The sequence below is a fragment of the Oncorhynchus nerka genome, linkage group LG6 (assembly GCF_034236695.1).
Source record: "Oncorhynchus nerka isolate Pitt River linkage group LG6, Oner_Uvic_2.0, whole genome shotgun sequence".
NCBI lineage: Eukaryota > Metazoa > Chordata > Actinopteri > Salmoniformes > Salmonidae > Oncorhynchus > Oncorhynchus nerka.
In genome coordinates, this window is record NC_088401.1 from 34,382,489 (window position 1) to 34,395,725 (window position 13,237).

The 13,237-nt window shown below is 44.3% G+C and overlaps 2 protein-coding genes across 5 annotated transcripts in view; both read right to left on the bottom strand.

The window, feature by feature from the left end:
* The window catches only part of nphp3 (nephronophthisis 3), a 32,016-nt gene extending 19,376 nt beyond the window's left edge, over positions 1-12,640 (bottom strand). The window contains exons 1-11 of one of the 4 annotated variants that reach the window (XM_065019538.1): positions 12,328-12,614; positions 8,649-8,836; positions 5,447-8,537; positions 4,888-5,013; positions 4,351-4,501; positions 3,785-3,937; positions 3,293-3,426; positions 2,799-2,959; positions 2,006-2,162; positions 815-889; positions 306-473 (exon numbers count right to left, since the gene is read on the bottom strand). In XM_065019538.1, the coding sequence (XP_064875610.1) occupies positions 306-473; positions 815-889; positions 2,006-2,162; positions 2,799-2,959; positions 3,293-3,426; positions 3,785-3,937; positions 4,351-4,501; positions 4,888-5,013; positions 5,447-5,770 (1,449 nt within the window). In that variant the 5' untranslated portion in view covers positions 5,771-8,537; positions 8,649-8,836; positions 12,328-12,614. Of the gene's footprint in view, positions 1-305; positions 474-814; positions 890-2,005; positions 2,163-2,798; positions 2,960-3,292; positions 3,427-3,784; positions 3,938-4,350; positions 4,502-4,887; positions 5,014-5,446; positions 8,837-12,327 lie in introns of all 4 variants that reach the window. The other 3 variants (XM_029661505.2, XM_065019537.1, XM_029661506.2) reach the window with 3 other exon arrangements.
* si:dkey-96n2.3 (uracil nucleotide/cysteinyl leukotriene receptor) lies at positions 8,496-10,140 on the bottom strand. Its single transcript, XM_065019066.1, has 2 exons — positions 9,322-10,140; positions 8,496-8,537 (listed from the first exon to the last, which is right to left on the bottom strand). Exons 1-2 carry the CDS (start codon positions 10,138-10,140, stop codon positions 8,496-8,498), a joined length of 861 nt encoding a protein of 286 aa, XP_064875138.1.
* Positions 12,641-13,237: the final 597 nt, after the last annotated feature.

Genomic DNA, 13,237 nt, shown 5'->3' on the forward strand with positions numbered 1-13,237 from the left:
AACCCACACAAGCAACCGTTATTACTAAAGTTAACACTCATCTATTACACTTTATCACTGCTAGTTATCATTTGGAATATTCCACCTGAAAAGGGATATTTTACTCAAAAACATATATTTGAGTATTTTGTTGATTTGTCCACTGGTAATGCATTCCAAAGTTTTCAAAATAGCGCATTTTCAGTACAGAGGAGAAAACGTGACGATGATATGCAAACTCAACAACGAGTAAAATAACCCTTTAGTCGCAAAATCCTATAAATAAAATCATGCCTTCCTACTGAGCTAGAGAGAGAGAGACCCACCTTCTGGAAGCCCAGTTGAGCTGCGGCGCTGCAGGCTTGCTGATAGGCCTCGATCTGCTCCTGCTCATCATGCAGGTCCCACAGCACGTCCCCCGAATCCTCCTCGCACCCCTCGTCTATCCCCGAATCCTTACCGTCAACGTCACTGCCCTCCAAACCCAGCAGTTCCTGTCAGAGAGGGAGGGAGAGAGACAAAGGTATACTACACTCTTAGAAAAAAGGCTTCCAAAAGGGTTCTTCTGCTGTCCCCGTAGGAGAACCCCTTTGGGTTCCAGGTAGAATCCTTTTGGGTTCCATGTAGAACTTTCCGTGGAAAGGGTTTTTACATGGAACCCAAAAGGGCTACCTGGAACCAAAAAGGTTCTACCTGGAACTAAAAAGGGTTATTCAAAGGGTTCTCCTATGGGGACAGCTGAAGAACCCATTTCAGGTTATTTTTTCCCCACCTAAGAGTGTATCTAGTATAGTGCACTACTTTTGACCTGGCCCCCTAGAGTTTGTAGGCCTACCTGTTTGATTACTTTCTCCAGCTGAGTATAGATCATAGACGCTCCTTCCTCTGGGGAGCCACCATGGTCCACTACCTATGGAAGTGGCACAGCGGTATAATAGCCAGGCTATAGGACATTCATACACCAACAATCTTCAGTTCTGATATTGCCATAAAACACAATACGACAATTTCTGCCAGTAGAACAAATCAATCTTTGCGTATCATAAACACAACACCCAGTATGCCAGTTCCTTATTCTACCCCTCTGTATATGTATGTATACATAGTGGAATGAATATCATATATTTAATATATGACATATAACATATGAATATCTGGAACTGGCATACTCAGCTGAAGATTTTCAGGTGTTGGGGCAGAAGGTAGCCTAGCGTTTAAAACTGTTTGGCCAGTAACCGAAAGGGCGCTGGTTCGAATCCCTGAGCTGACTAGGTGAAAAATATGTTGATGTCCTTTTGGGGAATTCAAATCAAATTTTATTTGTCACGTGCCGAATACAACAGGTGTAGTAGACCTTACCGTGAAATGCTTACTTACAAGCCCTTAACCAACAATGCAGTTCAATAAACAAGAGTTCAGGAGATATTTACTAAATAAACATATATATATATATATATGTTTTCCGAAAGTAACAAGAAAATGACATAACAATAACGAGGCTATATACAGCGTGTACCGGTACCGAGTCAATGTGCGGGTTAGTTGAGGTCATTTGTAAAGTGACTATGCATAGATAATAAACAGCGAGTAGCAGCAGTGTAAGAACAAGTCTTTGAAAATGTTTTGAGCCTTCCTCTGACACCGCCTAGTATATTGCTCCTGGATGGCAGGAGGCTTGGCCCCAGTGATGTACTGGGCCGTACGCACTACCCTCTGTCGCGCATTACAATCAAACGCCAAGCAGTTGCCATACCAGGCGGTGATGCAACAGGTCAGGATGCTCTCGAGCAAGGCACTTAACCCTAATTGCTAAATGTTGTGTTTGCCATACGGAAAGATAGATTTGTTCTATTGATTTCATTACTGACATAGGCCAGTGAAGGAGGAGAGAGTAAAAGGTCAGAAGGAATTGCAAGTCAGAAAAGCAATGGGTTGGATTCTAACTCATGTCGACTTCTGGTATACATGTGTGCCGCAGACACTAAGCGCTGGACCACACAGACCACATCCGTACGCCATTGGCTACCTTGACTTTGGCTGCCTTGTCTGCGGCGTTGACCCGCTCCAGCAGTTGCCTGGTGGGGCCGCTGAGAGGGTGGGCCTCCACAGTCCTGAGGTAGAGTACCAGGGGATGACCGTCTGGGTTCTTCACAAAGGCCTCCTCCGCATCCTCCAACACACAACTACACACGCACACACAGAGTAACACACTATAACCTGTTAGAACATGTTAGAACATGCTATAGCCTATAACAGCAGCACTTCACATCCCTTTAACCTGGTAGTGCAGAAGAGAGCGAGCCAGAGACACTCAAGAGGTTGCCCTGCCTGCGTCCCAATTGGCACCCTATTCCCTATACAGGGCACTACTCTTGACCGGGGCCCATCGGGCCCATGGATGGGTTGGTTGCTTTAGCAACGAAACCGAAAGGTGTGCAACTGTGGGTCAAAATAGACGGGGTTGGCTTAGATTGTAGACAGCATGTAAACTATATTTTGTCTCTAATATTTATTTAAATGAGCAATTGTTGTCTATAAAATACATCATTACAGTTGTTTGTTAGCTAGCCAGCAAATTGTAGCCATATTAGCATTGTTGTGACATCAGTCAAAACACCTAAAAACAGACATGTTATCAAGAACAAGACGAAACGAGCCACCTACGATTCCCCACATGGCAGCGTCTTGTCATCGTTGCTAGTTATCTGGCCAACCAGAATCACAACACACTGCCTTCTGCCCCGTTGAAGCGGGTGCATTGTTTCATGACGTTGTCAGCAGTACGTGGTCAAACAGTAGTTATACAGGGAACCACTGACCTAGTGATGGAGGATTTAAGAAGGAGCACACACACAGAGCTCCGATCCATCTCCTGTCTGCGTTCCAGGGCATAGGAGGCTGCACTCTCCTCAGGGAAACAGATGTTCAGGTAGAAATGGCCCAGCCCCTCACACAGACTCCGCAGCCTAGGAGAGTAGCTCTGGGAAGGAAAGGAGACAGAAATGAGATAGGAAGAGAAAGAAAGAGAGAGAAGTGAAGAGAGGTGTGTTATATAGCTAGATTTAAAAAAGTACTTAAGGGTGAATTCATTGTCGGGAAGTAAATTACGCTAGCGCGGTAGACGCTAGTACTTTTCAGACCCGGCTAGTAGAAAATGTGAGAATATGACACAGATTTTGGAACCTTGGCTAGTAGAATTCCAAGCAGGTCTACGAGTCGAGCTGGTCAGTGCCCCAAATCCTTAAAGGGATAGGTCACCTGAAAACATTTGAGTGAACTATCCCTTTCATTTCAATCACTGGTGTACCAGTACCTGGGTAAAGATGTCCAGCTCAGCCTGTGTCTCCTGGGTCGAGATCAGGTAGCAGCGCACCGTGTTGCTCCATAACGCCTGGGACACGTGAGGAGACACCTGCAGCAGACTGGCCACAGCAGCGTCCCAGTCATCTGAAAGATACACATAATACTAATACTATATAGTATATACACACACAAACACAAACGGACAGACGGACGAACACACACACACCCTCTGCCAATTACTTTTCAACAAGCTTGCAGCAATTAACCCACTTGAACACAAAATGGCCGATAGCACTAACCCACCCTATAGCCCTTGTGTTCCAAGTGCATGACCACATAGTCGCTAAGATTCTCTACCAGTTGTGTGGAGTGGCCTAAACAATAGCTTTCACCCTCTAAAGAACACGTTTATATACACAAAACACATACAGTATACAACCAGCTGAGACACCAAGGCTCAAATACATCCAAATGTGTAAAGATCAAACCCTTGCTTGCTTACCTCTGCTGACATTGGCAAATGGGCCCTCCACATCGCACAAGCTGTGGGCAAACTCTGGTCCTCTGAAGGTCTGCTGCAGTTGCATCATGCTGCCCATAGAGGGCTCACTGCCCAGCACTCCACCACCCCAGTAATCACACGGAGTCCCTGCAGCTTGAGACAGGCAAATTACAGACGACTACGTCAGCTTTTTGAGTAACAGACGTTTGAGGAATTGAGACGATTGTGAAGCGTTACTTGGTTGATACTTTGACAAGTTTTAAGTAAACTGTTCAGCAATTTTGGTCAAATCTGGATTTTTTAATAGTTTAATTGCACTATTCGTTTCCCCATTTGACTGCATTGAGCTACTGGATGCTGGAATTGCCATATTCATTCCTATGGGGCCCTGCATGTGTGAGATGGAGGGTGGCCTTAAAGATAAAACGAACGTCGGCTGTGCTCAGTAGATCCCCTGCGACGAACGGTGGTGATTCAACATGTAGAATTTATGGGAAATGGGGAGGAAAAAAAAAGACACCCGCTGCTTTTAACCGTGCGTCGGCACAATCTGTTTTGTCCTTTACCTGTGACAGCGGTGTGGTTGTCATCGTCATCCGAGTCGTCCGGGTCGTACACCATGATGCCCTGAGCTTGCAGCTGCTGTAGCTTGGCCTCCAAGTCCCTCTTGGCTCGCAGCAGGTCCTGGATCTCCTTCTCTTTGGTCTCCCGGAAGATCTGACATTTAAGAGAAGATTCTTGTAGTTTTTAAAAAATATATATGTTAAGGTATTTAACAATTTTCTTGAACAGATAGAGAATGATAGTGGGGAAAGAAAGAGAAAGGTTGAGTCAAAGAGCAGTAGGCCGGATTTGAATCTGTGCCGACACCGTAGACATGTGTGCTGGAGGCTACGGCATTAACGCTAGACTAGCCAGGCCACAGAGGAGAATGTTATGGTTTCATAATGATGAGCCGTAGGTTAAGTAGCTGACTTGAGATCAGAAGGTTGCCGGTTCAAATCCCAGATGGAACATCACACTAGGGTATTGTTACCCCCTACTCTCTATTATGTGCCCTACTGTGTGTTTGCCTGGGAGTAACAGCTATCTATTGGGGATACCTTAAACTGCCGTTTGACTTTGTCCCTGTCATGCTCAAAGGTGGCGGCTCTCTCCATGGCTTGGTACTTAGCCTCTAGGGCACTCTCCTTCTCTCTCAGGATCTTTTGGTAGGTCTTCTGCAGAGCCTGGAAGAAACGTGATGATCATCACTGTTAGTGACAAGTAGTACAATAAGATGCCATGGCCAGGGAAGACCTGATCCTAGATCAGCACTCCTATTATGAGATGCTTGATACATGGCCCCTGAACTGGACTCTTGATAGAGGAAATCAAAAGACAGGCTATTGTCTACCTACCTTGCCCATGCATTGTAAAAGTTATGGGCCTGTATTCACAAAGAATCTCAGAACAGGGGAATCTTAAGACTCTGATCTAGGATCAGTTATGTATTTTAGATCAGAATGAATAAGATGAGACTATATGGACAGAAGGTACATTTACATCACATTTTAGTTATTTAGCAGACGGTATTATCCAGAGCGACTTACAGAGTGCATACATTTTCATACTTTTTCGTACTAAATGTCAACCCTTTTTAAACAATGGCCCTGCTCTCACCTGCAGCTCAGCTCTCAGCCTCTTGTTCTCCTCGTCCAGCTTGGCCTCCTTCTTCTGCATGGAGGTGATCTCATTGTTCTTGCTAACCCGGAAAATCTCATACTCCTTACGGAGCCGTTCGTATTCGGCGGTGTACTCCAGGTCCACAGAGCCTGTGGATTTGAAGCTGGCTCCAATCACCCTGGGCCCTCGGCGAAAGGAGCTCCGCAGGAGGCGGGCTTTAGGTTTGACCTCCACAGGTATCTCACAGGCCTCCCCACCCTCGCCCCCATACGCATCCTCTATCACCTCCCCAGGGCTCACCAGGGAGGAGGCTGTACCCATGGTGATGGTGGCTCTGGACCAGGCACTCCACAGTGGCCTTACTGAACTAAACCTTCCGGATGGTCATTCCTGCTCCTAGGGATGAAGCCAGTGATTGGCATGTCATTGGCTGCAACACGCAGGACGGGGAGTGATGACCGAAAAGGTATGTCTTAGCGAGCTAGCTAGCAACCCAATAAATAAAGGGATAATGAATACATATGGTGGGGATATATTATAGTAACCGATAATGCACGTGCCCAAATGTAGCAACAATAAAAATAGAAACCGCTTGCCAGTGAATGTGACAACTTTACGTTTGCATTGATTTTAACTCTGGTCCAGGGCGCAACAACATCTCGCGCTGCAACTTCGCTTCTGGTCACGACCTATTTTTAGTATGCGACACGTAGCTTTAACATAACGTTAACGTTAGTTACATCAGTTGTAATGATGCTAGCTAACATTAGATATCTCGTTAGCTAGCTAACGGTACCTAACATTACCTGTTATGGCAAGAACGGGTGAGACGAAGATGGAGCCAGATGTGACTGGCTTGCACAGACATAATAGACTGTCTATGGCACGTACCTAGCTAACGTTAAATAGCAATACTATTTAGCTCTTATTGACCTAGCTATATTTCGAATAGTTAGCTAGCATATTGAATGATTCCGATTGCTTTTTTCGAAAGGAGTCCAATAAATACTCACACACAGCTATCCCCGTGGCGTAGCTTCTTCCTGGCTGCCCTGGTAACAAGATATCCTCCCTACGGGTCCTCACCGAAGTCAAAGTAATTTGCGAATCCCCCCCCCCTAAAAAAAATATCTCAAGGCTGTGTCCCAAACACAGAAATACTCCAGGCTTCTGCTCAGGCTCACTGGGTGGATACATTAGGGAGGCTGTTCATTCGGAAGGAATACAGTTTTCTGGCATCTTTTTATTTGATGGTAATACACACTTTTACTATTTGGAAGAATGTAATAAATTGCCCCAGACGGCGTCCCTAGCCGCGTCTTCAGAGCATGCGCAGACCAGCTGTCCGGAGTGTTTACGGGCATATTCAATTTCTTGCTGTTCCTACGTACTTGAATATGTCCACCATTGTTCCGGTACCCAAGAAAGCAAAGATAACTGAACTAAATGACTATCGCCCGTAGCACTCACTTCTGTCATCACGAAGCGCTTTGAGAGACTGGTCAAGGATCATATCACCTCTACTTTACCTGACACCCCCCCAATAAATCCACAGACGATGCAATCGCCATCACACTTCCCTATTCCACCTGGACAAGAGGAATACCTATGTAAGAATGCTGTTCATTGACTATTGCTCAGCATTAAACACCATAGTACCCTCCGAGCTCATCATTAAGCTTGAGGCCATAGGCCTGAACCGCACCCTGTGCAACTGGATCCTGGACTTCCTGATGGGCCGCCCCCCTAGGTGTTGAAGGTAGGAAACAACACCTCCACTTCGCTGATCCTCAACTCTTGGGCCCCACAAGGATGTGTGCTCAGCCCCCTCCTGTACTCCCTGTTCACCCATGACTGCGTGGCCACACCCCTCCAACTCAATCATCAAGTGTGCAGACAAGACAAACGGTTGTAGGCCTGATTGCCAACAATAATGAGACAGCCTACAGGGAGGAGGTGAGGGCCCTGGGAGTGTGGTGCCAAGAAAATAACCTCTCACCCAGCATCAACAAAACAAAGGAGTAGTTCAGGAAACAGCAGGGAGCACGCCCCTATCCACTTTTACATTTATAATATGTTATAATGTTATTTTTCACATACACGTGTTTAGCAGATGTTATTGCAGGTGCAGGTGTAGTGAAATGCTTGTTTCTAGATCCAACAGTGCAGTAATATCTAACAATTTCACAAAAATACACACAGATATAAAGTAAAGGAATTAAGAATATATAAATATTTGGACGAGCATAGACTAAGATACAGTAGAATAGGATAGAATACAGTATATACATATGAGATGAGTAATGCAAAATATGTAAACATTATTAAAGTGACTAGTGTTCCATTTGTAAAGTGGCCAGTGATTTCAAGTCTATGGGCAGCAGCCTCTAATGTGCTAATGATGGTTATTTAACAGTCTGATGGCCTTGAGATAGAAGCTATTTTTTAGTCTCTCGGTCCCTGCTTTGATGCATCTGTACTGACCTCGCCTTCTGGATGATAGCGGGGTGAACAGGCAGTGGCTCGGGTGGTTGTTGTCCTTGATTATCTTTTTGGCCTTCCTATGACATCGGGTGCTGTAGGTGTCCTGGAGGGCAGGTAGTTTGCCTCCGGTGATGCGTTGGGCAGACCGCACCACTCTCTGGAGAGCCCTGCGGTTGCAGGCGGTGCAGTTGTCGTACCAGGCGGTGATACAGCCCAACAGGATGCTCTCAATTGTGCATCTGTAAAAGTTTGTGAGGGTTTTAGGTGCCAAGACAAATTTCTTCAGCCTCCTGAGGTTGAAGAGTCGCTGTTGAGCCTTCTTCACCACACTGTGTGTGTAACCGATGTGAAATGGCTAGCTAGTTAGCGGTGGTGCGCGCTAATAGCGTTTCAATAGGGTGACGTCACTCGCTCTGAGACCTGAAGTAGTTGTTCCCCTTGCTCTGCAAGGGCCGCGGCTTTTGTGGAGCGATGGGTAACGATGCTTCGTGGGTGTCAGTTGTTGATGTGTGCAGAGGGTCCCTGGTCCAAGCCCGGGTCGGGGCGAGGGGACGGACGAAAGCTAAACTGTTACATTGATGCTGTTGACCCGGATCACTGGTTGCTGAGGAAAAGGAGGAGGTCAAAAAGGGGGGTGAGTGTAACTGATGTGAAATGGCTAGCTAGTTAGCGGTGGTGCGCACTAATAGCTTTTCAATCAGGTGACGTCACTCACTCTGAGACCCGAAGTAGTTGTTCCCCTTGCTCTGCAAGGGCCACGGCTTTTGTGGAGCGATGGGTAAAGATGCTTCGTGGGTGATTGTTGTTGATGTGTGCAGAGGGAGCCCGGGTCGGGCGAGGGGACGGAAGCTAAACTGTTACATGTGGTTGGACCATTTCAGATCGTCAGTGATGTGCAGTCCCCTAAAAGTTATAACATATTTATTAATTTAGCCAAAAAGTTGAATAATAGGCATACAATATGCCTACACTACAATACAATAACAGCAATGGTAAAACAACTTAGAAATAAGATTAATTTTCATACACATAGGCCTACCAACCATTATTTATTATGTAGCCTTTATTGCACAACTCCACAATGTGATCATACTGTAGGATTCAACAATGTACATTGCCATTGTAATATTAAATAGTAATTGAATCACTGCAAGCATACACTTGTACTGGTCTCAGAGCAGGAGGAGTGCTGATCTAGGATCAGTTTAGCCTGGAAAAAAAAGATGATGTACCAGGCGAGACCTGATCCCAGATCAGGTTGTGGTTGGCTGGTCCACTCTCCTGTCTCTACAGAACAGCTGCAGCAGTATACTTTGATAAGTCCTTGCCAAAAAAAAGTACATAATAGGATCCAAAGCTCCACTCAAACAGGTTAGTGCGGAAGTGACTCGGTTGGCTAGTGCCAGAGCCTCAATGGACGCAGTTTCCATGTCGCTATGAGTGTGTCTCTCAATGTAGATGAAACGGTTCAAGTGATAGGGCACAAAAGCAACCAGGAAGTTCACCATGATGAGAAGGATCATCCTGATGGCCTTGTCTCTGATCGAGCTTCCCTCCTGTTGCTCGATGCCCTTCAGTTTCAACAGGATTAATATATAGGATACCACTATAGTGACCAGAGGAATACTAAACGCCACCATGGTTGACACCAGTGCATTGGGAGAAGTCTTTTCCAAGTACAGCTGGTTACACATGACCACGGTTGTGTTGTCAACCTGAATCATCGTTTGTTTTTTGGAGAATAGCAAGGGAGCCATAGACACGGTCACTGTGACCCACAGGATTACCACTACCACTCTGGCATATGCAGCCTTCCTCATTGACCGTGACCTGAGCGGTAGGACCAGGGCCAAGAGACGGTCCAGGCTGATGCAGGTCATGAAGTAAAGACTGCAGTACATGTTGAGGTAGAAGAGAAACCCCACCAGGCGACAGGGGACCTCTCCAAAGGGCCAGTGGCTGTCTGAGAAGTGGTAGACCATCCGCATGGGCAAGATCAGCACGTAGGAGACATCTGCTATGGCCAGGTGCTTTAGAAAGAGCTTGGAGGGTGAGCTGTCAGCCTGACGACAGAACACCCACAATGCCAAGGTGTTGCCAGGCACGGCGACCACAAAGACCAAGATGTAAAAGCTAGCAAACAGGATGTTCTCACAGTGGGAACCTTTGGTGTAAAAGCCATGTCTCGCTTCCTCAGTGTAGTTCATCGTTATTCGGTTGTCTCTTTGCCTAGAGGACGTAGCAAAGACACAAAGAGAAAAGAAGACACTGTAGTCTACATGATAACAGCACAGGGTCTGAGATTGAGAGAGGGATCCCTGCAGTTGTACACAAAAAAAAACATTAGCTTCCTCGAGGGTCCTTTGGAAAGGTTGATGGTCCTACATGGAACCATACTGACCAAAAGAACCCTGTGAGCCCTTCAATGGTTCTTCGCAGTTAAAACAAATGGGGTACTTTCCTGTTTTGGTTAAATGCAGGGTCAGCGGGCTCGTTTGAATATTTTGGGGCGTGAATTGAGCACAGCTTTTTTTGAGTGAGTGAGTGTCATTCCATCAAATCTCTTGTTTTACACTATTACATGTTATATATGACCATGGCCAGTGATTGTGTCTTGTGAAAGACTCACAAAATGTCCTTAGGTCAATTGAGAACAGGTGACTAAGTCAGTAGGACTCAATTCTCTCAGGGACCAGAGCTAGCACACCTGTTTCACCTTGTTCATTAACACAATTATAAAACCTATGGAACTTTAACAATATGACTATTTAACCAGAATTTTTTAAAAAAACGTGTGGTTCTACAAAGAACAAGAGAGATTGAGAAATGTTCTTTACATAACCATTATCCATAAAAGGTTCAGTAAAGAACCATAAAAAAATATTCTATTTTGCCCCAAAAAGGGTTGTAACCATAGTGGAACCCTTTTTTGGTGATATATGGAGCCTTTTTTAATGGTTCTATGTAGAACCGTATGAACATGTTTTTATAGAACCTTAAAAAAAGGGTTTTAGTGTGTACTAGTGAGTTGTGAATGATTCTGTCGTTACACATAACTGTGGTTTCATTTGTGACGTCTACATTGCATCATATAACCCAAGCCTGTGTATCTCATATGGCACCCCATTGCTATGCAGTGCACTACTTCTAACCAGAAGCATATGGGGAATAGGGTGCCATTTGGGACATAACTCAAGTGATTTTTTTTTAGCATCAACAAGAGGTACATAGGAAATATAGCCTTCCTGTAGCAAATATAGCCTTCCTGTCACTCACACATATCTAACCGTTTCAAAAACAGAATAGGGTGGTTATCTGTAGAGAACTACGAGAGGAACTGATTCAAAATGGGGGTTATTTGAGCGATACGAGACATGTGCATTGTGTATGACAGAGATGACGTGCAATGTATGTGTAATACACACACACACATAGTGTGTAATAACCCGTGTCTATTTTTGTACACAGCAGTACTGTGCGTCTCAGACAATTTCTCCTTGGGGACATTTAGAGTTAATCCTATCCTATCCTATTACGAGTGCTAGCCGATAAATACAAGTTCATTTCTCCAGGTGTACACAATTGACAAAAAGCATTTTAGGTGAGAGTGGGGTAAGTTGAGTCACCATTGTTTCTAGGAAACCATACACAAAATGAATCATTTGAACCAAATATTTAGGGAGAGGTCATTATTTCCATAAAGTCTGTGAATGAAGAAACCACATGGGAAAAGTTGTACGCAAGTTAGGTCCAATTTGAATCAGGTCACGTGCGGCTGCGCTCTGAATGGATGATTACTTGGGTGCTACCAGCTGTAGGGAGGATTAAAATAAACCCAACCCATGGAAATCTGTCACGGTACACAACCCTTCATTCCGTGACATACAATTTATTCCTATTATCTCAGTTTTGGAAGAGACTGTTTATGATTTTTTTAAATGATCCTGTTTACACTTTGTAGTCAAATTTGACACTAGAATACATGTTTCTGACTCACATCGATGCCACATAGGTCCTTTTCAAAACAAGAAGTTGCTTTTTAGGGGCAATTGCTCTTTAACCGCATTTTAATGTTTGTTTGCAATGACCTTGTTTACAAAACAATTGACTATTTTAGGTTCTGACCAGGTAAGAGAGTTGAAATAAGCTCATGAAGTATTTATAAGTTATATTCTTCAAGAATCAAATGGGTAAATATCATAATAACCCGAGTTATAATCAAGTCCAAACTGGGATTTATCAACTGCAGGTCTCCCCTATAAACTTGAACTTTAAATCAACTTCACTTCAACTTTCATTTGAAATAGGACATTATTATACATGAGTCCCATCATATTTAAATAGTAAAAAAATCAACTTAAATAGTAAATAACCACTTATAATAATATACTTACCAGTAGGCCCTTTGCCTTCAAGGAGTAATGCTCATTATCAATTCATTACCGACATGTTGCAGACTGAGGTAAGAGTAGTTCTGTTGTTCCTACTCTTAGAGATGTATTCGCAAAGGTTCATTTGCCTCTCCTCCTACACAGTTTTCACACCCTCAAAGCATTGGTCACGTTCCAGGCCAACTACATTGCATCCACTTGGTTTTGTGCCATTTCATCAACCGCAGTCAAAGCATCCGATTGCTATATCGTGGGCGGCAGGGTAGCCTAGTGGTTAGAGCGTTGGACTAGTAACCGGAAGGTTGCAAGTTCAAACCCCCGAGCTGACAAGGTACATTCTGCCCCTGAACAGGCACTGTTCCTAGGCCGTCATTGAAAATAAGAATTTGACCTTAACTGACTTGCCTAGTTAAATAAAATAAAATATATATATGATGTGGTTAACTGATATGATGAACACTTATCCAGGCATTGTGCGATCTGGTGTGCACCTGCAACGCAGTCAGCCTGGAACGCTGCCATTATGTGGCCTGACACCTGTTCAAGTTAATGTAATGAAACAGTTCTGCTTGGTACATGGTCGGAACTGTGTACAGGCTTGAGAGCGAAACAGGAGAGAAACTAAAAGTGAGTAGAAACATCCTCAAATGCATTACAAGCATGCAGAACTTTTATTGTTTTTACTACAACTACAATCATTCCTTTCTTTACCACATTGCTTTTGATGTAGTATGGTTTAAAGCTTTACAAAAAAACGAGAGAGAAACCAAAATATTTACAAAAATCTATCTGTGCAAACATGAATTCTTCTTTCCCTCTCCTAAAAGCATCTTAAAGGCATGCATACAAATCAACTTTGGTATGTCAACAAAACGACTAAAGTTCTGATTAGAAGCGTTTATGTACACGTGGC